The 27,206-nt window shown below is 38.1% G+C and overlaps 1 protein-coding gene across 1 annotated transcript in view; it reads left to right on the top strand.

The window, feature by feature from the left end:
* The window catches only part of CNTN3 (contactin 3), a 246,561-nt gene that overhangs the window by 200,553 nt on the left and 18,802 nt on the right, over nucleotides 1-27,206 (top strand). Inside the window, exons 13-18 of the mRNA XM_069473823.1 lie at nucleotides 10,940-11,057; nucleotides 11,867-12,025; nucleotides 12,125-12,274; nucleotides 13,766-13,836; nucleotides 14,814-15,048; nucleotides 17,927-18,042. Coding sequence (XP_069329924.1) covers nucleotides 10,940-11,057; nucleotides 11,867-12,025; nucleotides 12,125-12,274; nucleotides 13,766-13,836; nucleotides 14,814-15,048; nucleotides 17,927-18,042 — 849 coding nt within the window. The remainder of the gene's footprint in view (nucleotides 1-10,939; nucleotides 11,058-11,866; nucleotides 12,026-12,124; nucleotides 12,275-13,765; nucleotides 13,837-14,813; nucleotides 15,049-17,926; nucleotides 18,043-27,206) is intronic.

The raw sequence follows: 27,206 nt of genomic DNA, 5'->3' as shown, positions 1-27,206 counted from the left end.
TGAAAATCCAAATATAGTTAAATATAGATATTTCTAAAATCTCTGAAAGTCCTAGGAGAGTCAGTAATAATTTAGTTTATAGTGCTTATAACTCCTTCTGATCCTCCAAATTGTAAATACCAGTAACAGATATTTACCTGCATCTGTAATTTGCAAATTAAAAAAAAAAATCTCATCTCTGGACAGTGAGGCTAATGCTGACTGGTGGAAAGAGCTGTAGTTTATAATTTTGGTTTGGTTTGGCAAAGGGAGATGGAAACTAAGGTTCATGGGTACATCTAGCAAAAGGGACTGAAGTAAAAAATAGTGGTAAATCCAATGATGCAATAAATAAACAAATAAATCACAGCAAGTGAGGAGGAAAATGGTATCTGTTGATCATAGCTTTATCTTTACTCATGCTGGCTTAAATGTGTTTTAAATGACTTCTTTGAGGCATAATTCACATAATATACAATTCATCCATTTAAGGTGAAATTCAATGGCTTTTAGTATATTCACAGAGCTGTGTTTCCATCACCTCAATCAATTTTAGAATATTTTCATTACCTCAAAAAGAAACTTTACTTCCCTTAACCATAACTCTCCAAATCCTCACCCCTCCCCTCCACCTAGGCAACCACTAATCTACATTTTGTATCTCTATATTTGCATATTCTGAATATTTCATGTAAATGAAAACATATAATATGTGGTCTTTTGAGAAGGACCCTTTTTAAAAAATTAATCAACTTTACTTTTTAGAGCAGTTTAAATTCATAGCAAAATTGAGCAGAAAGTACAGGAAGTCCCAATATACCCTTAACTCCGCCCCCCGCCAAACACACACACCCACACACACACACACATTCTCTCTCTCTGTCCCTGTCAACATCACATATCAGAGTGATACATTTGTTACAATCTATGAACTTACATTGACACATTATTATTTCTGCAAGTCCATAGTTTACATTGGGATTCATTCATGGTGTCATACATTCTATTAGTACAAATAGAATGACATTTATAATATATGACATCTATCCACTATTGTTCTATCATACAGAATAGTCTCATTGCCCTAAAGATCCTCTGTACCAGGATTTTTAGAGGTGTGTGTAGTGTTATCTCAATGTTGCTTTAATTTGAAATTTCCTAATGACATATGAAGTTGAACATATGTTCATATACTTAACATACTGAATATCTGCATATATTCTTTGGTGAGGAGTTGGTTCAGGTCTTTTGCCCATTTTTTAATTAGGTTATTCATTTTTATTGTGGAGTTTTCAGAGGGTTTTGGGGGGTATATTTTGTGTAACATCCCTTTATCAGATACATCTTTTGCAAATATTTTCTCCTGGTCTGTGGCTTGTCTTCTCTTTCTCTTGACAGTGTCTTTCACAATGTCTTTTGTTTTAGTGAAATCCAGTTTGTCAATAATTTTTCCATGGATCATGCCTTTGGTGTTGTGTATAAAAGCCATTGCCATATCCAAGATCCTCTAGCTTTTCTCCATTATTATATTTTAAGAATTTTATAATTTTGTATTTTACATTTAGGTCTGTAATCCATTTTGAGTTATATTTTGTGAGGATGTAAGGTCTGTGTCTAGATTCATTTTTTGACATGTGCATATCTAATTGTTCCAACATTTGTTAAAAAGGCTTTCTTTGTCCCACTTTATTTCTTTGCTCCTTTGTCAAATATCTCTTGACTATATTTATGTGGATCTCGTTCTAGGCTCTGTATTCTATTCCATTGATCTGTTCGTTTATTGATATAGCAACACCACACCGTCTTGATTACTGTAGCTTTATAATACATCTTGAAATTAGGTGGTATCATTGTTCTTCTCTTTCAACATTGAATTGGCTATTCTCGGTCTTTTAATTTTCATATAAAGTTTAGGGTCAGTTTGTCGATAGCCACAAAATAAATTCCTGTAGGTCTCAGTCTTCTCGTGGCCCTGTTCCCTGGCACTGTGAACTTCTCCAATGCTTCTCAGTCTTTTTCCATCCTTAGGGTGGGACAGGATGGCTGAAGGAGCCTGGAGTTGGATACTTCCCTCCCATCAGTCAGGTTAGGCTCTTATAAAGCCCTAGCATGTTAGGCTCAGGTTAAGCAGTTCTCATGAGGGCAGACCACTTTAAGAAGAGAATGTTCTGGTGTATATCAAAATGGTGCTTTTCCCCCTCCCCCTACCAGAAGCATGAGGGGATTTCTTTCCATTATTCAGTGTGAGGACGTAGTAGAGATCCTAGAGGTAAGATTAACAAAGATGTGGGCAGTCCCTATCATGGGCTACTACCCCTGGAGTTTTAACTCTCAGGGTTGTCCACATTGAACCTCCAGCAAATAGTCAATCACAGGTTTTCCTACCCGAGCACTGATTCCTGGGGAGGCTTCCAGTCCAAGTTGAGATTCTCTGCATCCAGCTGTCTGTCTCCAATGTGGGGGGAGTCCTTTTCCCTATGACCTCATTTCTCTGCCAGATCTAAGAACAGCTGTTGATTTTTCAGTTTGTTTGGCTTTTTGCTTGTCGTTAGGAGAAAATGACAATTTCCAAGTTCATTCCATGCCCACTGGAAACCAGAAGTCAGGGTAACTGGACCATTTGTAAATTGTGTTACTTACTGTCCTATTATTGAGTTGTAATTGCTCATGCTGGATTAGATGGTATGCTCCAATTTCAGAAAGAAAATCATTCTACTTTGCAAGGCATAATATTTAATTATTACATTTAATTGATCTGAACATGAATAAGAAGATAAATAATAAATAGTTCATTTTGGGTGATTTAAAATTTTAGACTCAGAGACTCAGGAATTTTTGGTAGGTTGGGTTTTTTAAATAATTATTATAGAAAACACTCTGATTTTATAAACCTTTTTTCTTATACTGACTTTAAAATTTTAGAAGAAGCCCTTTGCTAGGAAAAAAGTCTATTGATAGTCACATTTGATATCAAATCTACTCTTTCTTTATCTTTTTCAATATGACTTTGAGATGAAAAATCCCCATTTTTGAAGTATCAGGAAAACTGTCAGGATATATCAGTCTGTGATTCTAATAAAAAATAGTGTGATCTCTTTAGGAGCAACTCTTCTGGAAGAGGGCCTAAGTTTATTCTCTCTGAGCCCTTGGCAGTTCTTTCTCTGGTCCATACACAGGCGACTGACATACACTGAAGGGTGTCTAGTCCAGGATTTTGCTTCTTTTTTTTTTTTTTTTAAAAAAAAAAAAAAAAAAAAACCTATTGTAGGCTCTTGGCACAGTCAGTGCAAAGCCTACAAGGGTGAATCTTGGGGAATAAATATCCCAAACTCATTATCTTCCTCCTGGGAATCTCCTAATGAGAGATACCCAAGAAATTGGTAGAGGGTAAGTCCATATAGGTTGTTTTCTTTGGTCCATATAGGTTATTTGCCCAGGGAAGAGGCAGTATGGCAAGTGCAGAATGGATCTGGAGGGCTGTGATAAATTGTGCTTTCCAAAGATGGCTGCAACAACTCACCTTATCCAACAGGCTCTTACAATATGGTTTTGACACTCCTCCTCATTGAGTAGTCTAATGCACACCTCTCCTACTGAAACTTGGTGGGCTTTTGTGACTGCCTTGACCGATAAAGAACAGTAGGAGTGATGCTACATGATTTCTAAAGCATAAAAATGCATGCACTTCTACCTTGTTCCATGGGCATAATTGCTCTTAGAATCCAGCCACCATAGATTGAAGAAGCCCAAGCAGACTGAGGACAGGTCAATTTCAAGAGGAACCAAGGTCCCTAGCCCACAGATCCTTCTGAATTCCCACTCAATAGCCAATAGTAAACACCTGCTTGCTTGTCAAATAAATGAGCTTGCCATTCCACAATCAAGCCATCCCAGCTAATGAGATGTGCAATAGAGATGAGTCCTCACTGATCCCTGCTTGGCTTACACATTCCTAAAGCAGAATAAATGATCATTTTTTTAATCCACTAAGTTTGGGGGTGATTTTTTATGTAGCAGTAGTAATTGGAACTAGAAGTAAACATAAGACATTTATCAGAAATTGGCCAAGTTTCCATGAAACAATGGCTTTTTATTCCTTTATATTAATGGGTTCCTTTTCTCTTATGTACCAGTCATATCATTACACAAGGGACAAATTTACTTGCAGTATACTTTATACCTCCAACATAAGGATGAAGGCAAAAAAAAAAAATAAGAGATTTGATCCACAAGTTAAATTGTTTCTCAGGGTAAGCTCTTTTGACTTGAAACACTTTCACTCAATGCAAGAATTGTCATGTTAATCAGGAGTAATCTTAGAATGATTCAGGTTAATTAAAAGTAAGTTTCTATATGTAACTATAGAAATTTATCACCATAATGAATTATTTCAACAACTGTTGCTTTTAAAATTACAATGAGCCTACCAAGGCAATATCATGTCAAGGAACAGAGCCTTGTGTTGGCGCGTACTACCTGTTTCACAAATACTAGTTTTCTTGCCCACCTGCCAAGATGAAAGTCTGTATAGGGGTGATGTTGTCAGCTTATGACCTCAGCAATATACAGCATAACTTTATGATTAATCCCTTCATTTATTAATTGCAAAATTTTAGAGTTAGAGGAGATCTGAGCAATTATCTTAAGCCTTTTATTCCTTCCTAGAGAAGTGAAGATGAGGAATGTAGAATCTCAGGAGGTTTAATGATTTTTGACCCTAAGTGCTCATTAGAATCACCTGGTAGGTCTCCTCTTTCTAGTCCATTTTGATTTTTATTTGTTCTGGGATGTGGCCTAGGTATTTCTGGTGTTTTCTTTTTTAAACATTACCCAGGTGAATTTACAGCGCAGCCAACATCGAATTAATGGGTTTAGCAAACTGGATAGCACAGTGTTTTTCAAACAGACCATGAACTCAACAGGCAGCATTAAATAATATAACGTAGAATGAGAGAGCTATTTGATTTCTAATATTATTTCAATCATTTAGGTTAAATCAAAGAGAATGGTTAAATATGGTGTTAGGTTTGTCATTAACAGTTGTCTCATACTTGCTAATCTCCCTTTTTAATTAACAAAGCGGAAGTCTCAGGCTCAGAGACTCTGACAGTGTCTAGCTTGTGTTCATTTACATTATCTGGATAGTGTCCATTTATATTATTTTCTATTCACTGCATGAATTTTGGTAGGTAACTGTTGTTTCGGTGAGCCCATTTTCATTTAGGATAAAAATACACATCCTCTGTATCAATTTCCATATTAATTTAAGTTGAAGAAAGTTAATTAGTTTAAGAAAAAATTAAGTGATAGATTATTTAGTACTAGGATATGGCAAAAAAAAATTGTGAAGCTGTGACTCTAAGGACTGAAGTATAGTAAGCACTGGGGTAAGATCTCTGGGACAGCAAAGACTAGGCCTCCTGAAATCACTAAGTCCAGGTGAGATGCTCCATCAACACACCACGCTGCCCAGAAAGAAAAAAAAAATTCCCTAGTTGTTAATATGAACTTGATGTTGAAATTAAAAAGTCAACACCTTTGAGGCAACTGGGGCACTTGACACAACCTGAAATATGCATAAAGCACCTTCAACCAAGTTTTTGTGATCTTTAATGTGTCACTCTTTGGACACACTTGTGATGGAGCAAGCTGGGACTCGAAATCCTGTAATGGAACAATTATTCCAGTCTGTTGGTACCAAAGAAAGGTGCGCAAATTTTGATATTAACAGATTGCATCTTACCTGTCTTAAATATCACCCGTTCAGACAACCCAGTGACAGCTGAAATTGTTAATCAGTCAGAAAAATTAAAACTGTTTACAGCATTAGCGCCTGTTTTCATGTTTCAGTGGCTGCCAATTCTTTCTCTTCCTTGGCTGAGCAGAGGACATTTATAAAGAAGATGAGCTGGAAGCAGCCATTTGGTGTTTGTGGGGGCAAGGTTTAATTGGCTTGATCATACATGCCATGGCGAGTCATGTCACCACCAATTCCTTCAGGGACCTTTACAGAGGAAAACACCAGCCAGGTTCCAGAAGGAGCCTACAGGTTCTGCTGATTTCAAGGCACCTGTATATGATTCACATGCAGTGTCAGGGTTTGAAAGGCAACCCAGTGAAGGGATGAATGATTAATATTGGAAGCTCTGCAATAACAGGCTGTGTAAAGTGATAAAAAGGAGGACTGCGTATTCAACCTTGGTTCCCAATAGCCGTCAAAAGGTGCCTTTTTTTTTCTTAAACTGGAAAATTCTGCTTCTTGGCAGTCCAGCAGCAGTATTTACATTGACTATGCTTACTAGGGAATTAGTTTTTGCTGATCATTTTTTATACTGAAAGTTCACACTACATTTGCAATGTTCATGAGGTTCCCTTAAGTCCCAAGTTTATTTTATACCTTGATTTTTAGCATATGGTTAAGTATCACCATGTGCTTTCAGCCTACCTATCATTAGTGATGATCTGCCTGCTTATTTATTTTTCCCTGGCATTGGTTATCATATCATGTAGTGTTTTTCTTTTAGTGCAGAGTAGTTTTTAAATTATATCAAAAATTCCATTAGTGTCATTACTTAAAAAAAAACACAGGGAAAAAGTTAATAAGATCTTCTTCTATTTCATTTCATACATACTGTATTTTCCCTTAGCATTTATTTTCAAAGATGATTTGGCTTATAACTCCATTTCCTCTTAATACCTGTAACTTGTTCTGAAAACACAATTTGTTTTTTTCTAGGAAAAAACTATATGAGTAGATGAAAAAAGAAATGAATAATAAAGTAATTCTATCTAAGCTTAGATATTGTAAAAAATACAAAAAAGAAAACTTTTATTCTCATTAAGATGTAAGTAGGAACTTTGAAGTCAGCTAAAGTGAACTTTTCATTTTCTGGAAACAGATTAACAACTTGTGGAGTCCCTGTGCTGCTGACGTCACTGTTGCCCCACGCCAAGCCCATTCAGCAGCCGTCTCCTTCCTGAGTTTCCCAAATAGACTGTGTTCTCCCTGCCTTAGGCCTGTGCATGTGCACATGTGCCTTAGTGTAGTTCGTTTTTTCTTACTCTCTTTTCCTAGATAACGTCTACTTGCATTGCAAATCTTAGCTCAAAAATCAGTCATCTACCAGTTCGCTGAAACCCTAGAAAGTCCTAGATTCCTCTACATACCTTGAGCTTGCATCACATTGTAATTTTACATTGATTTGTGTAGTCATGTGATTAATGCCCGTCTTTCAACTATTAGCTCCACAAACATAAGGAATCGTTTTTCTTTTCCTTCCTTCAGCATTGTATTCCCAAGAATTAAAGTACAGTAGTTGCTCTATACATAGGTTTTTGAATGAATGATCTTGCTTTTAAAAGATAGTGCCTTTGAGAAGGAGCTAAAGTTTATATGACTTAGGGCATTGTCTCCTGCTTCTTAAACACCTTTGTAAGTAAGACACTAGAATAGGCCTCTTCCGCTGCCAAAGCTCCTTTTCGGCAGCATGGAAAAAAGACCTGCTTTCTGTAAAACTGAGAATTACACCGCTGGGCTCTGAGAGAGAAGTTTTAAGCAATGTGAGAAAGGAAGAAAAGAAAACTGTGACTGCACCTTCCCAATTCTGGTCCATTCTGCTTGAGGGAAGGGGGGGAAAAGGAGCATTTACAAAAATAATACAAAGGCTAACAAACTAATTTAACAGATAATAAACTATAAACTTCTTTAATTCAAAGATTATTAGTGTTCCACATTGTTTTGCTTGAAGTATTTTTATACTCTAAAGAACGACAAACATGTTTCTAATTATGTCTAAATATTAGATTCAATTTTATTCATAAATGTACTGAGAAATAATCTATTAAGCACTATTTTACCACATTTTGACTAATTTTGCTTAGTTTTTTTTTTTTTTGACATTTCTTTCCCATTCTCTTTAGCACAGTTAATCAATGACTATCTATATTCTCTAACAGTGATAAATTGATAGGGAAAGAAATTGGTTTGATATAAATGAAACAAATGAAACTTCCCCTTGGAATTTTTTCCCTTTTTTATCTTTTTTTTTAATGTCTGGGAATACTCAATTACATCCTAATAAGAAATTATAGAATATGGTAATAACTTTAAGTTATTATTATTAAATGTTTAATTCCTGTGAAAGAAATTGGAGTTTGGAATTATAGTCATGTTATTTGACTGCTTTTGCCTATAGTCCTATTAAAGGCTAAGCATTTAGAGATATAACTGTATATAATCATAATTGCATTTTGATAGCCATTACATTCTAACAACAAATTCACAAATCATAAGCTGATAGCCCAGTGAACTTTTAGAAAAGGAGCATGCTCAAGTGACCAGCAGTGAAATCAAGAAATAGGACATTACCCACATCCCAGATACCTTCATAGCTCTTCATTCTAGTACTAACTATCTGTCCAAAGGTAACCACAATCTAGACTTTGCGTAGGATACATTACTATCATGTACTCTTTTCCATCTGGTTTATATCCTTCCTATGTTTTAGACTCAACCATGTTGATCTATGTAGTTATAGTTCATTCATTTTCATGGCCTAAGAGTATTTCATTAAATGAGTATTATACTACTTATTTATCCATTTTACTGTGATGTTTCCATTTTTTAGCTATTATGGATAATAGCTTTGAACATTCTTATAAGCGTCTTTTGGTGGACATAGAGACACAATTCTGTAGGGTATATACTTAGGAATGAAACTGATGGGTTATAGCTTCTGCATGTGTGCTGCCTTAGTAGATACTTCCACACAGTTTTCCAGGGTAATTGTACCCATCTACACTCCCTTCAGCAATAAGAGTTCCAGTTTCACATCTTCTTGAAAAGGTCTTGTCTCTTTCACTTTGCAATTGTCTACACACAGTGTGTGCCATGTGATTTTATTTAACCTTTATTAATTAAACTTTCTAAATTTGTAGACATAACCCGTTTCACATGTGTATAATACTACCTTATTAACCTGAATTGAGTTTACGTCCTTGAGAGCAAGGGCCATGCACTGGGTATGTTTTTGTTAAGATGAATCTTGCCTCTATATAGTGCTCCACTAAAAGGCAGTAGATAGAGTGGGAGAGAAATCCCAAGAAGAGGAACAATACAAATATATTTTATCGAGAGACACAAACATTTAGGAGAGGATCCCTCTTGATTTTTGTTAAATTTCAGTTTGGATTTATATAGTCATACAGTCAACTCCATGTTGGTGCTAAAAAAAAAAAAAAAAAAAAAAATCAGTGGTTTCCATTGTCTACATGTCGTAGTTAATTGCTTCCTGTTTTTACTCTGCAGTGTAAAAGGATAATTAAAAGTTATATTTCCCCTGATGGTGAGCCTGACTACATTTCTTTAGGAAGATGGTTTTGTTTTTTATATCTAGCTACTTCTCTCTCTTCATCCATCAGTGCCCAAAGTGAACAGAAGCAACAAGCCCAACACCAAACTTTTCTTTAACTCCTTCAAGAAACAAAACCAGCCAGTGTGCCTAAAAGGTATATCCAGATGTCTAAGGACATAAAGAAAGTCCAGTTACAATTCTCTTTTACCCAGCTGCTTTCTAAATAAGCAAATAAAGGTTGGGAAGAACAACAACCTTACCCCAATGCCTTGATGGCATTTAATAGTAACAGTTCTTCATTGAAAATAAGAGATTTCTATAGAAATGATAATCAACCCCCTGTGAGAATATGGAGCTCATAAAACCTGAAGAGTTTCTAAAGGTCAGCAAGCTTGGAAGGTTTTGTCCTGGGGATACATTTCTAAATAGCCCTGAGGAGAAAGAGAGCGAGGGCAGGAAGGAAAAAAGTTTAACTGGATGAAAGTCAAACATGCAAACTTAACAGTTTTTGGATTATCATTTAATTACAACCATCAATCAGTTCTCATCTGTCTTCTCTCAGTACTCAAGAAATTTCATCTAAAGCTATCCTATCCGACCAACAGAGAATATATAGCCCATTAAGGGTGGGAAGCAATATTTAAGAAACTACCCTGTAGAAGATTTTAGGAAATTACCTAAAAACAGGATAGTAGAATTCATCTTTTGACAAATACTAGGAAAACCCATAGTAAAATAATCCTCTTAATTAATAAGATAAACATTTACTGTTTCTTCCTCTGTACCAGTTTAGCCGTGAACTGGTGATCATTTTCAAAGGGCTTTGCTTTCCAAATCAGTTTATTTCAAGCCATATTTTTACTAATGTGTGAAACTGGCCTGCAGTTAGTCATTTTATGAACATGATTTTACATTTTTTTAAAATGAGGTCCATTTAATGTTGAGCTTTTGGAAATACACTTTCTCTGTTAATTGGCTCTTAGGAAATCCCAGCAAATGTCCTTATGGACAGCTGTTGTTATTTTTAAGATTTAAAATGTTTTAATTTCTTTTCTTTTCGTTGAGGGGTTCATACTGCCTGTCCCAAAATTCTATAGCCAAGGACTTAAACGGCTTTAGGCTTTTTAAGCTCCAATGTGTTCAATAAAGTGTTTCAACCGTGGCAATCCCCTTGTCGTGCTGCATTTATCTCCCACTGTATACCTACATGCTTCCCTCTTCTTCTCAGGCAGATAATTGCAAAGGGGTTGGAACCAGAGAAAAGAGTTGAACTGGTGCTGAGCAGTGGATATAAAAAGAAGTGTCACCCTGGTGGAAGTAAATAAACTCTGAGACTGTAATCTCTGCCCTTATTTATTTTTAAAACCATAAATGCCCAGGGGGGAAGCTTGTTGTTTATTTGTCTACAGAAATCTTTGTCTGCAGTCATGTATGGTTTTTAACTTCTTTTTATTTCCATACATTCTATTGTAGCAGTCTCCTGTCTCGTACCACCTTGGTTTTCTCTCTGAATACGGATTTCATCACAATGTTGCTGTTGGCCGTAGCCTTCAAGATTCTTTGTGTTTTTAAAATAACGGTTTGCCCATTACCTGTTTTTCCAACAGAGTTCCTCTGGTGATTTAATGATCAGAAACATTCAGCTGAAACACAGTGGGAAATATGTTTGTATGGTGCAAACTGGAGTGGACAGTGTTTCATCTGCCGCCGACCTCATAGTACGAGGTAAACATTGATGCCTCCCCATGTGTTCTTAACTGAGCAATCTGTACTGGATGAAAAACCATGATTAGATAGTATATGAGCATACGAGTTAGAATATTGATTTGACCCCCACCCCCGAGCAGAGAATATAACAAGAAGGATAGGTGCTAATTCAAAGAAATAAAAATCTCAGCTCTGCCCTTCAAATAGCTCTCGCTGTAATTGGCATTCCACAGCTGCTGCCAGGCTGATGTGTTTTTGAGCATGTCATTAATTCAGCGATTGTATTTGATATGAGAGAGAATATTGCGCATGTGTGTCTGCTTCCAAAAGAATTGGGATTATTTGGAATGTCTGGGGAAATTTGCCAACCTGAGCTACTGTCCAGAGTGCTGATTTGTTGCTGGGCTGAAAAATGACCAGAATGCTTCATAGAATAAAACACCTCTAGATAACAAGTTGGGAAATGCAGAGGTGCACCAGTGGATTAAAGGGAAAGGCATCACTCCAAAAGTAAAGGACACTGAATTTGGAAAGGTACAGAAATCCTGCTGAACAGAGGGCTCAAAAAGCAGGTGTCATCTGCAATCAGGGAGTATTATGGTTTGGGAATTACTGCCTCACATCCAGATTTAAGATCTAATAACAGAAAGATGGGGTGAGGGGAAGGTAGTTTTATTGAAAGGCAAATGGCCTTTTTTCCTAAGTGCTTTTGAAACTGAGATCAGCTGGAGGTATTGAAGGGGTCACGTGGCATTCTCTTCTCTTTGGTAGAAGAGGATGACATTTATGAAATTGCTACGTGCTGTTTGCATTTGTGCCTTGCTTAGGTTCACCTGGACCACCAGAAAATGTGAAGGTAGATGAAATTACAGATACAACAGCCCAACTCTCTTGGAAAGAAGGTACAGACAACCATAGCCCAGTTCTGTCCTATTCTATCCAGGCTAGGACACCTTTCTCCGTGGGTTGGCAAACCGTCACAACAGGTAAAGCGGAAGAGGTAGATGTCATGGGCCCATGTACATGGATTTCAGGTCAGTGCTAAGGCATGCAGACTCTCACCTCTCTGAAATATTCCTTTGTAGTGCCTGAGGTCATCGATGGGAAAACACACACAGCCACTGTAGTCGAGTTAAACCCATGGGTGGAATACGAATTTCGGGTTGTAGCCAGTAACAAAATTGGAGGTGGAGAACCCAGTTTACCCTCAGAAAAAGTAAGAACTGAAGAGGCAGGTTAGTGTTTTTGTTTTCTGAGTAATGGGTTACTAGATGTCCCTGGGTGTGTATTTTCCTTTCCCTTGACTCTGAGCTCCGGCCAGCAGGGGGTGAGCCTAAATAATCCATTGTTGCAATTATCTGACCTTTCTAATGGCAAAACTGATCATATGGCATTTGTCAAAAAAACATGTGTTAAGTGATTCTGATGTAGTGTGACATTTCCAAGAGTTCAGTCCATCGTAAACGATTCATTAGTGCATGTTGAGTGAATATGTTTTTGTCACTTAAGGTTATAATTACTATCTGACATAGTTACCCTGTTAACAGGGGAAGTGCTGTTTTCATTTATAACAAGCATTGACAAATTGGTAGGATAATGACTTTTGGGAGTTCTGCAGCTAGGAAATCTCATTCTGCCACCAAGCTCAGTGAATGAGCCTAAGCAAGTGATGAATAGGTATATTTTGTCCCCTCAAGTGTTAAATTAAGAGAGAATCATTGTTAAGCATTTATACATGAGGCAACCATTAATATAGACCATTAGACTACTTTTATAAATCAAAAAAATATCCTGATATCAAAACTCAAAATTGGAAAGTGTGCATAGTATCACATTCCAGAGACAGCAGAGGAGACATAGAGACTTCCCTTTTCAAAATCTGTAATATTAGTTAATACCAGCTAAAGTGATGTTTGAAATAGAGCTGGTGTGTCACTCTAGGAACTAAGCGAAGATAGAAGTCATGGAATGTGTTCCATTAATTTTAATGATGCTGTTTTACTCAGGACGATGCACACGATGTCCACGCGAGGTAATATGGGACATGGGGGCTGTGCCTGCCTTGGTGCTCAGGTCATAAGTTCACACCACACGTATTTAGGGAGCATCTTCCACGTGCTCAGCGCCTTCTAGATATGGCAAGTGCAGCTGTGAACACAACAAAGACTCGCCTTCCCGAAACTTACATTCTACTCATGTCATGGAGTTTACTATTCCTAAAGTTCTCAGTGTCAGCAAGAAATCTGATGCCCATGGGAGGTTTCTATAGAATGCCTCATAACGAGTTTCAAGGGTTCAAGTCTGGGTCATTCTTATATAAAGCAACATTGTTCTGAGAATTATATCTTTCCTTGAAATAGTCACAAGTTAAATGTTCATGCTAGATTGATTTCCCATCATCCCTGGTGAATCACTTTTCCTTGTTTTATTAACTTTCATACTGTTTGAAAAGTATCTTCCAAATGGGTCACATTTTTCTGTTTGAGAGATTTTTGAATCTTTCAGAATTTCATGCAAATATAAATTAACTAATGATCTCATCAAATATGTATATACATATATGTAACATATATGTGTATATATACACATAAACACACACATGGATATATAATGTGTCAATGATGAAATTATTTTAAATATTAAAAATAAGCATCATGGAGTCTTCTTTCAGATAAGTATTACTAAATGCACGTATGGTTTCATCTCTGTCTCTCTGACCCACGCAGTTCCAGAAGTGCCTCCTTCCGAAGTCAATGGAGGAGGTGGAAGCCGGTCTGAACTAGTGATAACCTGGGATGTAAGTGTCTGGGCAGCACCTGCCCCATCAGGATGTTGCTATTCCCATGATCATTACGCCCTCCTGGGCGGTGCTGGTGGTAGTGGTAGCACTTGTAGCCAGTATTTTTAGATGCTTTCTCTGTTGTTCCTAGCATTTACCATATATTTTCCTCATTTCATCCTCTCAACATTTTATAGATGGAAATACTAAGGCTCAGAGATGATACGTAATTGCTCAGGGTCTCCTGGCTGGTATACACGGGGACGAGAGTCATGTCCAGGCTGTTTCCTCTCGAGCAGCCTCGCACCACCCACAGGTGATGCCGCTTACCCGATCAGGGGCGTGTGTCTCAGTTTCCTTCCGGCCCCTTTCTCTCAGCCCTTGCCTTATGTCATAATTTTACAAATTTTACAAAATTTAGTTAACAGGGTTAAAGTCGGAAGGTACTAGAATTATGATATTATTTGAAGAAGTGGATTAAAAAATGAAACATCAAGAGATTGTGATGGAGTATCACTAAAAATTTTTAACATGACTGGAGTACAGCTTTATGTTTAATTTATTAGGAAGTTGGTATTTAATTCCCTTCTTTTTAGTTTGACTCCTTTGTACTGAATCATTACATCAATGTTTCTTTCCATAAAATCAACATCAAGAATTAGATCATTGTTGTTTGATTTAAGAGATCAGATATTTTCAACTGCAAGTATATCTTATTATTATAAATTCAGACTTGGGCTATAAGATGCTAAGATATCTGAATAAACACGGAAAATTACAGTCCATTATCTGGATGGCTATGAAAGGCACATCTGTCTGTTTAAAAGCAGCTGACATGACTCTCCCACCGATGTTTTCCTCTTTTTTTATTCAACTGCTTAATACAGTATCAATTATTATTTGGTGACTTTTATAAATGAGTGTGGATTATAGCTCCATTCATTCTTGCCTTGCCCTCACATGGAAGGGTGATTCAGTATGTCTTTCCTTTATAGCCAGTCCCTGAAGAACTACAGAATGGTGAAGGTTTTGGGTATGTTGTTGCTTTCCGCCCTCTTGGGGTTACCACCTGGATCCAGACAGTGGTGACATCCCCTGATACCCCAAGATATGTCTTTAGGAATGAAAGCATTGTGCCATTTTCACCATACGAAGTTAAAGTGGGTGTTTACAATAACAAAGGTGAAGGACCATTCAGCCCAGTGACAACCGTGTTCTCTGCAGAAGAAGGTATGGAAACCATGATTACATATCGGATCCATCCTAATAAACCATTTGGTTTGGAAGTTCCAAAAACTGATTTGGACATTTTTTGTGACTTTAGATATATTTTTCCAAAAGAACAATGACCAAAGTTGTAGAACTACAACTTCCCAGTGCAGGTCATAAAGATCACCCATAATTGACTTGAAGTATAAGGCCTAATGGTTTCCATAGCAGTTGTACTAGTTTACGTTCCCAAAAATAGACCTGCCATTATATCTACTGGGTATTTACCCGAAGGAAAGGAAGTCACTTTATTAAAAAGCCACCTGAGCCCGAATGTTTATCGCAGCACAATTCATAATTGCAAAGATGTGGAACCAATCTAAGTGTCCATCAACTGATGAGTGGATAAAGAAAATGCAGTGTATATATACCCCATGGATTATTACTCAGCCATAAAAAGGGATGAAATAGTGTCTTTTACAGCAACTTGGATGGAACTGGAGACCATTATCCTAAGTGAGGTATCTCAGGAATGGAAAAACAAATACCACATGTTCTCACTTATAAGTGGGAACTAAACAAAAGATATCTATGGTCATAAAGTGATGTAATGCACATTGAAAACTAAGAAGGGGGAGGGTAGGATGGGGGGGAGAGATAGAAATCTACCTGTCAAGTACAGTGTACACTATTCTAGTGATGGGTGAAACCCTGACTTCAGCATGATACAGTTCATCCATGTAACAAAAAACACTTGTAACCCATAAATTTTTGGAAATAAAAAAAGACTTAATGAATACTTAGAGGATATAATTAGTTAAAAATCTGTTTATGCAGCATACACCCTGCATTCCAGCTTGTAAAGCAGAGAACAGCATGGCCTTCCCATGGCAGTAAAAATAATATGCTCCCTTGTAGTTACCCTAGTCCTACGTTTTACAGTGGTTCCTATGACTAAGAAAGAACATTAGCAGATGAAGAGTGAGGACCAGAAGTATAACATTCCAGATGTGGAATGTGCAGGTTTGAAGGCTATGAATTCCAACTGGTTTAGATCATACATGTTTCACTCTGGGCCCATTCCATTTCTCTGCCTTTCCTTTGTACCTGCCCCAGATATCGAAATGCATCCATTTTTTCTCAAGACCATTTTAGAAAATAATAATGCAGTTAGGAGAATTATACTAAATTGTCGTTTTTTCTTAGATCATTGACAACTGAATATTGGTTATCTCATGTAGTTCTCACTGTTAACAATGGCAGGAGCTAACACATATTGAATGTTTACCATCTGCCAGCCATTACCTAATTTGAATTTTCAAATGACAAATGAAGTAGAGGTGCTAGTATTATTTCCCATTTACAAATGATAAAATGAAAACTTTGAAAAAGAGAGTAATAAATATGCCAAAATCCTAATAGTATGTGGTAGAACCAGTATTTTAACCAAGGGTCTTTGCACTTACCCACTCTGAGCTCATTAAATATAATCTCACGGTGCCCCCCTACCCTGCAGACCTGACAATAAATTGCAAACATGCTCAACAGTTGTCATTCCTAAAAATAAGTACAGTCAATTTTTCTTAAGATCCCCACCTTTATTGTCTTCTCATTTTCCCCTGAGTTCTGAGAAGGATGAAAAACAGGTATTGTAAAAGTCCTTGCAAAAGAAATAGTCTTAAATTCGTAGACACACCCCATTTCCAAAAGCTTTCAGGGATTACAGGGGCAAGTCGGGGGCTGGGAAGTGATGGCTTTGCCCAGGGAGTTTTCAGACACTGCCTACCCCATGCATGCAGGACCTGGGGGCTGGCAGCTGGAAGAGAGGGACAGCCATGGCCTTTTACCCATTCTCACCTCCTTCACTTTCCTTCTCCTGTTACCATTCTTGCCCCTACTGATGAATTAGTTAAAGATCTTTCTGTTCAAACACCAGAAACAGATTCAGCCATCCTAAGAAAAAAGCAAAAGATTTATTGGGAATATACTAGGACATCTCATTCAGTCAAGGAAAGGGTTAAATAGCAAACCTCCTGGAGAACCTGAATCAGGGCAGCTCTGGGGCCTCGGAAAATGATCTGCTCCTGCAGAGCACCTGCCCTAGATCGATTGGCCCCAAGTACCCCTCCTCTCTCCAAACCAAGTTTCGAATTCTCAGGAGAGAACATCTAATAGGCCCAGGCTTGGACCGAGAATCGATCTCAGCATCAGTCAGCCGTGGCCGGGGAGCAGGATCATTTAACACAGAAATGGATATTGGGCGTGGGGAGATTCCTGCTCGGAGCTGCATTGTGAGAGGGGAAAATCGCTGTGAACCCCAGAGAACCCCAAGAGTATTTACTACAGAGGGGATCTTACTGTATAAACCACGTGCATGTCTCCCTGCTCCTTCAGAAGAGCATGCCCCCCATCTCCTTTGAGTTTGTCCCTTCTGTGGGCCTACACTGAAGAAGGCACTCACTCAATACTTACTGAGTAAACAAACTTCACTTGACTTTGACCTGTGTTTGTCAAAACAAAAAATAAGCAGTGTTTATGGGCATTGGAGTTTTCAAGCAGCAGGTGTAAAGAGGAGGGGAGAGAAATAAAGACAAAGCGAATGGAACAAAGGGAATGAAGGGGAGTAAAGGAAGATACCAAGAAAGAGGTACAGGGAGGAAAGTACAGGTTGCTATGGCTATTTAGCCAGGAAAAGCCTGTGGCTGATTGGCCATCTCTTCCTGGGTAGTGGAAATGGACCATTGTACATATATTTTCAAGACATGGTGCATGCTTTCTAATATTTTATAAAAATTTTCAAATATGTTAAAATGCTTTTTTAAAAAATAAGAATTTTAATAGATTTTTAAAAATCAACTGCCAAAATTATCATTATATTTCAATTTCTGTTTCCAAACAGAGCCTACCGTGGCCCCCTCTCAAGTCTCTGCAAACAGCCTGTCTTCCTCAGAAATTGAAGTTTCATGGAACACCATTCCTTGGAAGTTGAGCAATGGACATTTACTTGGCTATGAGGTGATTTCTTTTAAAATTAACTTGTGTATGTATGTTACCATGCTACCTGTCCCCTTTTGTTTAAAATTCTTCTTAACGATGACATCGTAGGAAATCTGTCTTTGGTTGAAATTTAAGCACATTATTCCATCTTATCAATAGATACTGAATTTAACTCAACCAGTTGAATAGAAATAACATTAGCTTGGATAGAAAAGGAACAACAACAAAAAGAATACGAAAGGAGATCACATATCACATGGGCCAGATCTTTCAGATGGGTGAACTAAAACATGAGGACAAAATTGAACTGTAATATTGAATTGTAATTTTAAGTTCCTGTATTTATGTCAGTAGGAAATCACTGTCCTCCAGCTCTTTGTCTTACTTTCTTGGCGGCCTTGTTACATTGTGGGATTCTCTTCCATTTGGACGGGGCCCCAGATTTAGTAGGGAACAGCTGCAGAGAACTGGGAGCAGTTAAGCTAAGAACAGACAAGATAAACAAAATCTTAAGGAGATTTTGTCAACAGTGGTGATGTAGGAATCACAGTTGGGATTTCATCCCCACCCACAGCCGTCGTCTTAGGAAACTTCCCTCATGCTTTTAACTCCTGACTCAGTGGCAGGCTTACCTGGCACGTGTGCGTCACAGGGCCACACACCCCTCCACTTGCCAACACACCCTCAAATGATGGCATCCTGGCCACTTGACCAATGGCAAATGCTCTGTGTACTGTTAAGCTGAGGCAGTCAGATTCTTGTTTGAGATATTTAAGTAAGAAATAATAGTGATTTTAGTTAGTGAGTATAAGGGCTCATTTCAGGCTTCTCAAGCTACAGCCCTGGGCAAGCAGGACGGAGCTGGTCTGCAGAGATGAGATGGAGCAAATATGCTCCCAGGCATCCCCTAAGGAATGAAGGAGACAAAATTCTGTGGAGCCTTCAAAGGAGCAAAATAGAATAGCTCTTTGACAATTTCCAGTTCTCAAGTGGCCTGGCTGTATTCCTTTTTATAATACTACCTTCCCCTTCTTTTGGTAAATTCCGTTTCATATTTGAATGGCCCTGGGAGAGTTTCTCTTCCTTGTAACCAGACAAGCATTGACTTGAGTGAATATTAACAAATGACATAGAGAAAGGATAGTACGTAGAGCAGTGATGCTCAGAGTATGGACCATAAACCAAAGACACCAGAGTTGCCTGAGTTATCTGAATTTATTGTTAAAAGTGAGCCCCAGAACTCTCCCTGGATCCACTGAATCCAAACATCTAAGACTAGGTCTTGTTAAGGCATATTTTCAGTAAATATCTGTAAGGAAACAAACATCTTCCTGCACACTGAAATATGAGAAACAGTGGTGGTGACACAGAAAGATGTGATCAGAGACACAGTCACTTGGACTTGAGGAAAGGGAAGTAGGAATGAAGCAGTAAAACACCGCATGAATACAGCAGAACAACTTGATCAGCATTTAAAGGAAGCCCAGAACAGTTGTTGGATGGAAGAGTCTTTTAATCCCATGACAGTGGATATAAGCGATGGCAGAGGATGGGAGGCCAACAGTAGGTCACCAATGGTTAGAAAATGGGCAGTGGCATTAACAAGGAAGGTAAGTGGGTGGAAAGAACACAGTAGTGAGGGAGTCTAGCTCTGAGGCCAGTGCCACAGCAAATCTCAGTTCTGTCACTTTCCAGCTGTGTTGGGAAAGTTGCACAAACTCCAGAGCCTCAGTTTCCTCACCTGCAGAATGGGGACAACAACAGGCCTCACCTCATTAGGGGATTGAATGAGGTTAGATATGTAATGAGCTTCTCATAATTTCTGGCTCATCACAATAATAAATAGTCAGCAGGTATGAGCCATGCCTCAGAAGACTTTTTAATATGTTATTAATAATTTATCTATTTCTCCCCAGTAAATATTCTGTAGCAAATATTTGACTCTAAGCTTCCTCACCTTCAGGGAGTGCGTAGAAGGCAATGAAGATGAGTTACCTACAAGACACTTCCCTCCTAGGTTTTTTTCCAAAGTTCAGGCCATTAAGGAGATCGCTCCATGTTTCCTGGAGGGTGAGAGGAGAGAAACTGTGGTCAGGCGACGGAGGAAAAAATAGAAGAGCAATTTCAGATGACCTTGGAAGAGATAAATGTCTGGGGCTTACAAAGCCTTCTGGGGCCCACGTCTTTCTATGGGCAGTGTCCAGGTTGGTGGCAAGATCGTAGAAGGGATGACTGTGTTTCCCATGCCCAGCAGTGATTTCCCATTCACCAAACATGGCCCTGAACTGCTAGAACTAAAAGAATCAAATCAAATGGAATAATAAGTTATCTTGGCAAGGCTTTTGGAAGGAAGCCCCAGAAATGACTGTGGTTGGATCTGCCATTAGCTGAGCAGTATGTGGGATTCAATGTTAAATCAAATTTATTTAAAGAAAATAAATGAACACATTTGGCACTCCTCAGATGGGGCACTGAGATGTGCATTCACTGTGGATAACTTTGCCTTTTTATGAGCCATATGACAGGATCACAATTCTTGACCTAGTTGTAACTTGTGGAATAGTTAAGAGAAATAAATGAGAGAATATACATAAATGGCTTGTGAGATTCCAAGCACGACAAGAGTGTTAGCAGTTGCTGGCGATTGTTGGACAGCTTAAGGCAGGAAGGTGTTGATTTTCTAATATAGTCATTCATCACTTAATGACATTTCAGTACATGATGGACTGCACAGGTGACAGTGGTCCCATAAGATTGTAATACCATATTTTTATTGTATCTTTTCTATGTTTAGATACATTTAGATACACAAATACTTGTCATTGTGTTACAATTGCCTACAGTATTCAGGACAGTTAAGTACTGCACAGGTTTGTAGCTTAGGAGCAATGGGCCATATTGTATAGCCTAAGTGTATGGTAAGATGTAAATATCTAAGTTTGTGTAAGTACACCCTACGATGTCCATACAACAAATTCACCTAATGATGCATGTCTAAGAACAGGTCCCCATTGTTAAGTGACACACAACTCTATATAAATTTAAGGTCATAAGGAATCATCCAGATAAGGATATTTTATGAGAGAGTAGAATTACACCATTGTTGGTCATGTAAGGAAAGAGAATTTAATTGAAACAAAATCAAAGAATCATCATAGAGCTGTCATAGTGTCTAGTTAAGTCTACACCATTTTAGAATTAGATCTGCATTCAAATCTGCTAGGTTAGAATATGAAGTCCACATGGGGCAGGGAACTCTGCCTGTTTGTTCACTTCTGTGTGTCAAGTGCCTAGAGTAGTGTCTGGCACACGAGAGGTGTGCGCAAATGATGTATTGATTGAATAAATGCAGTTTTGGCTCTGCTGTCCTACTGCTGTCTGTCCTTGAGCAAGTTCCTAAAGCTCTCCAAGGCTCAGTTAAAATAGAGATAATAATAGCCAATAACTCACAACATCACTTGAGATTTAAATGAGATAAAGCAACCATTGTCAAAATGGTCCAAAGAGACTTGCGCTTCCACTTGTCTCTGTTTTTAATATTGAGCTTTGGGATGAGATTGCACTGAAAGAACAGAAATTGAAAGCCATTGAAGTAACATAGGAACACTTAGCACAGTCCCAGTGTGTGACCCCAGGGCTGCGGTTTCTGGTGCTGCTGGTGTTGCCATTTAAAGTGGGAGGCAAAAAAAAAATGAGAAGAGCTGAGAAAAATAGGACTTTTCTTGAAGTTAATTACAGGTTGAAATGCATTGCATCTTGCCTGTGTGTGTAAAGAGTAGCAAACAGAATGCCCAGATGTAGTGTTAAACAGTAGCGGAAGGAAACAAGCATTAAAAATTCCTTCCTCAAGTGCTTGGGAAGTAAAAAGAGAAAGGAAACAAGCTGAGAGAAAGAAGTCCTAATTTTGAAAATCTTATGAAATAATTCATGTAATTCAACCAAGATAACAAATACGTCCTTTCTTAGTTTTCAGTAATGATTTAAAATTAACCTGGGGGGAAAAACGACTTAGCAGAGTATTTAATTATCAGTCATGTGGCTAACTTTCTGGGTTGCAGTTTCCCCAGTTTGGCGTTAAAATTGTTACTAGCTCCTGCCTTTCTCTCATCTCAGCGCGGGTTGATCGTGTGCCACGTGGCATGCTGCGCACACATCATCATTAGCATCGAGACTAATTTTCTTTCTGATTTGACCAAGCAGCAGCTGAGAAGCTCATTTCCCTGGGCTCCAATTTATTTTATCTGCTAAGCCGGTACGCTCAGGCTCAGATCTTCCCGGTGCCCTTTCGGATGGGAACAAGAGATGCAGACGTGATTAAGAGGAGGCAGGAGGTTTTCAGTTCATGAATAGCAGGTGCCTGAGGAATGAAAGGCCCCCAACTTTCAGCACCGTAGATGCAGTCCTTTCCTTTAAAGTCATTTTCTGTTTTGAAAGAATAAAATCTGGGAGAATGACCTTGATAAGTGATTGAAACAAGTCTACACGTGTGAAATGATACAGATTAGTGTATCTTGGGGGGAACCCATAGATTTTTTTTTTTTTAATTTAGAAGAGGAACATGCTATCATGCTATAACAGAATGCCAGACTGAAACGTCACTGATGCCTTCTTCCAGCCTCCTGTTCCAAACACCTGCACAGAATGTGTTTAGTTCCTAACATTTTAATTAGATGGAAAAAGATGTCAAATATTTGAGTACTTTTTTTGAGAATATGAAAATCCCATTAGAAAACAAAAGACATACGCATTGAGTCTAATTCCCTGCAATTGGGTGAAGACTTAACTTCATTCTAGCACAAGTTGAATACATATGGTTAAACTGAATACAGACCAGTGAAACATATTTAAATAAACGTAAGGCAGGCAAAAATGCACTCAAGGAGTGTCATGCAGACTCCCTGAGTGTGCACAAAGCTTGGTTACATTGGAGTGAGAGTTGGCCAAATGGTACTTATTAGGTACCTACCAAACCGTGATTCAGCACTGAGGGACGCAGGGAAATAAATATCCCAGCCTCTCTTTCCACCTTCCCACCTCCTGCCTCCTATTAGCTATATACAGCGAGAAACCCGAAGGCAAAGAAGCTGGACTAACATAGTTCAAACTGGCCAGCTCTCTGGGGCTGAGAGCAGAGGAAAGAAGAGAAGATAGATCTGGATTTGTCTTCTGAAAAGACCCGTAATGCATTTTTCCCTGGCTTCTATTTATTTAAATGTGTCTGGTCTAACAGCTAAGTTAAAATATTTGTCTCTCTGAAAATCTGTAAGTCTAAACCTAATTATTTTGGTCTACTAAGAGTATTTCTAAATTAATACCTGTTCTTTAATGGCTAAAAATGGTGCCATTTTTCAATACATTATTTTCATAAACTACATTTTATTTTAATTTTAAATTAAGTAAAATCTCTGATGCAATGATATTAAGGACTCCTCAGAGCAGGAATATTCATTTTTGGAATAACCAAATTACTTGCAGAAATAGAGATAACATTTTTAATCCTGACATTCCTCAACTTTGCTTCTGTTTACTTACCCAGATAAAAATATATTGCCTTGTGAAGTGTTTTCATGATTCTGAGGGAAAAATAAACTATATTCTCTCATCAGGAAATTGGAATTTTGGCCGGGCACGGTGGCTCATGCTTGTAATCCTAGCACTCTGGGAGGCCAACGCGGGAGAATTGCTAGAAGTCAGGAGTTTGAGACCGGCCTGAGCAAGAGTGAGACCCCGTCTCTACTAAAAATAGAAAGAAATTAGCTGGACAACTAAAAATATACAGAAAAATTAGCCGGGCATGGTTGTACATGCCTGTAGTCCCAGCTACTCGGGAGGCTGAGGCAGTAGGATCACTTGAGCCCAGGAGTTTGAGGTTGCTGTGAGCTAGGCTGATGCCACAGCTCTCTAGCCTGGGCAACACAGTGAGACTCTGTCTCAAAAAAAAAAAAAAAGGAATTAGAGTTTTGGTGCTTAATAGATGCATATAATATTAGAACCTGAATACCTAGCTCACTGAATCTCTCAGTAGGAAGGAGGGAGGCATGTGTAAACTGTGTTTGTTCAAGTCATTCAAGGGTTCAACGATATTTTTTTGTCACTTTCACTCACATTTAAAATTTTTAATTGACAAATAACAATTGTACATATTCATGAGTTACATAGTGATGTCTGGATACATATAATTCATAATGATCAGATCGGGGTAATTAGTATATCCATCATCTCACACATTTATCATTTCTTACTGTTGGGAACATTCAATATTCTCCACCTAGCTATTTGAAACTATATAATATATTCTTGAGTGCTTAGTATTCAGGCTTTGCTCTGAGTGATAGAGCTATGGTGATAACCAAGACAGACAAGCCCCTGTCTCAGGTATGTGACTCCGCCTTAATATCCTCACTTCCTGCTACATGCTGGACCAAGATAACGTAGTTAATTCCCCTCCCAGGAGCGCGTCTTCACTGGCAAACCGAGGCATAGGGACTTAACTACTGTGCCAGGAAGAAACCTGGATCACTCAAGTGTCTAGCAACAAAAAATGGCTGAGAACCACAATTCAGTCTTTTTTTTTTTTTTTTTTTTTTGAGACAGAGTCTCCTTCTGTTGCCCCAGGTAGAGTGCAATGACATCATCATAGCTCACCACAACCTCAAACTACTGGGCTCAAGCCATCCTCCTGCCTCAGCCTCTCAAGTAGTTGGACGACAAGCACATGCCACTGTGCCTGGCTAATTTTTCTATTTTTTAGTAGAGACGGGGTCTCACTCTTGCTTAGTCTGGTCTCGAACTCCTGAGCTCAAGTGATCCTCCTGCCTCAGCCTCCTAAAGTCCTATGATTACAGGTGTGAGCCACCCCTCCCAGCCTTTTTTTTTTTTTTTTTTAGAATATTACAGTGGTACAAACATTTTGGTTACATGAATTACTTTTGTACAGTTTGAATCAAAGTTGTAAGTGTGTCCATCACTCAGTGTGCATTGTATCCATTAGGTATGAATTTATCCATCCCCCCACATCCCACCTGCTTGATTTCCACTGAATTTTACTACTGTATGTACACATGAGTGTTGATCATTTAGTTCCAATTTAATAGTGAGTACCTGTGGTGTTTGTTTTTCCATTCTTGCAATATTTCACTTAGGAGGATGATCTCTAATTCCATCCATGTTGTTACAAAAGATATTAGTTCATCATTTTTTGTGGCTAATATTCCATGGTATACAGAAGTTGCTTTTCCGGCCACTAGGGGGAACAGCTGGTAGAAGGTTCACGACAGGCTTTCCAAACTGGGAGGGCTGTTCAAGAGTTGGGGAGTGGGGGCTAAACACTTGCATGCTAAGGCCCTGGGCTGGGATCTTTCTGCAGGTTTTCTGTGGGGAGGGGTAAGCACTCCCCCACATGGCCACTCCTTGGTCTCCCACATACACTTTTGAAATCTCCCATGAAATCACAGGCCACGTAATGCCCCTCTTAACTTTGAAGATTCACCCAAGGTTAAATGAGGGTCAACATAGCCTTCTGCTATTTTCATACGTGGCCTGTCACTTTGCTTGAGCTGCATTCGGGATGCAGTGACGGCCGCTGCCGGGACACCGCGTCTGGGCCCGCGTGTGGGTGTGAGATCTCGTTGGCGGTGCCCACAGTTCAGTTTTAATCATCCTCTCCTTTGCAGTGGATTTGCCTTTTGTTTTTCCCACACTAAACTCAGAGTGAATTCACAATATGAAAATCCCTGTGTTTCTTCAGTTCTGGAAAATTCTCAGCCACGTTCCCTTTATTACTTTTTCCTTAATTTCTCCTTCTGGAGCTCTGGTTGGAACTTTATTCTATCTTCAGTGTCTCTCAACTTTCCTTTCATAATTTTTATGTCTTTGTCCAGGCTATGTTCTGGGTTAATTAATTCCCTCTTCCACCATAAGTCCAGCTTAATTCTATCACTGATTTGATTTTTTTAAATAATTGTAATTTTTAGGTGTAAAGGTTCTCCTGTGACTTTTCAAATCTGTGTGATCTTCTTTTTCTTTATCTCCTATTCTTGCATGATAGATTTAGTCCCTTCTTTAATAAATCTGGATATTCTAAATAGAATTATTTAAAGTCCATTTCAGATCAGTGTGTTGTAGCTAGTCTCCCCCTGATCGGGTCCGCTTGCTTGCTTTGTTTGAGGGTTCCTCATGTGGCTTGCAATATTTATTTCTCTGCTCATCTTTTGCAGAAACTACTTTCATGTTCTGTCAGCCTCATGTTAACTCTTTCTGAGCAATTACATTTCCAAAATTTATTCTTTCAGCCTAGACACTTTTACTTCTCCATCTCTTATTGTGGTTGTGCCTATAAAGTCCAAATTAGCATAGAGATCTTCTGTTCTCTCCGGTACAAAACTTTTACTATCTAAATCCAAAACACAACTGACAGTAAAAATTGGGTCTTTCCTTCTTTTAAAAAATTGATCTAAACTTATGTAAACATTTTTAAGCAAAATTTTTCATCTACATAATTTAATATTTATAGAAAATCAGCAATATTAAGGACACCACTTTATGTTTTAGTTGCATGTATATTCAATTCTTTAAGTAAAGCTATTTAAGATTATGTAATCAATTTTAATTATCTATCATGTTCAAGTTTTGTACAAATTTTCTCTGTGTCTAAATATTTTTAATAGCTCTCAGCAACTAAGTTCTAAAAATAAGTCTCTCATTCTGATACATGGAAATTGGTTAAAGTACTTCAAAACATACTGCTATCAAGAAACTTCAAGTACTTTCTATAAATGGATTTATGAAAGAGATTCTATGTGTAAATTATAAATTATTTTTATCTTTTTTTAGATCAGTCTCCTAAAGAACGCTTTCTTGGGCAACATTTATTGAAGTAATTTGATATATCAGAAAAAGAATGGCCCAGGGATTGGAATTTAGCAAGAGACAGACAGTATGATATTGATTGAGTTATGTAACTCTGCCATGCCACTACTGTCCCTTCTGTTTAAGTGAGAATTATTATTGTTCATATTTATGTGATTTTCCCAACATATGCTATTTCCATGCTGTTTATAACATTTTATTATAATTATTGATTATGTGTCACCTTTAGTTAAAAACTAGACAGTGCTCTCAAGGGTGGGGAGAGTGTCTTATCATTTTGCAGTCATCTAAATCTAACAATACTTATAATGTTT

This window comes from Eulemur rufifrons, chromosome 7, assembly GCF_041146395.1.
Source record: "Eulemur rufifrons isolate Redbay chromosome 7, OSU_ERuf_1, whole genome shotgun sequence".
NCBI lineage: Eukaryota > Metazoa > Chordata > Mammalia > Primates > Lemuridae > Eulemur > Eulemur rufifrons.
The sequence above is the reverse complement of the archived record's forward strand: the minus strand, read 5'-3'. Positions and strand labels throughout refer to the sequence as shown.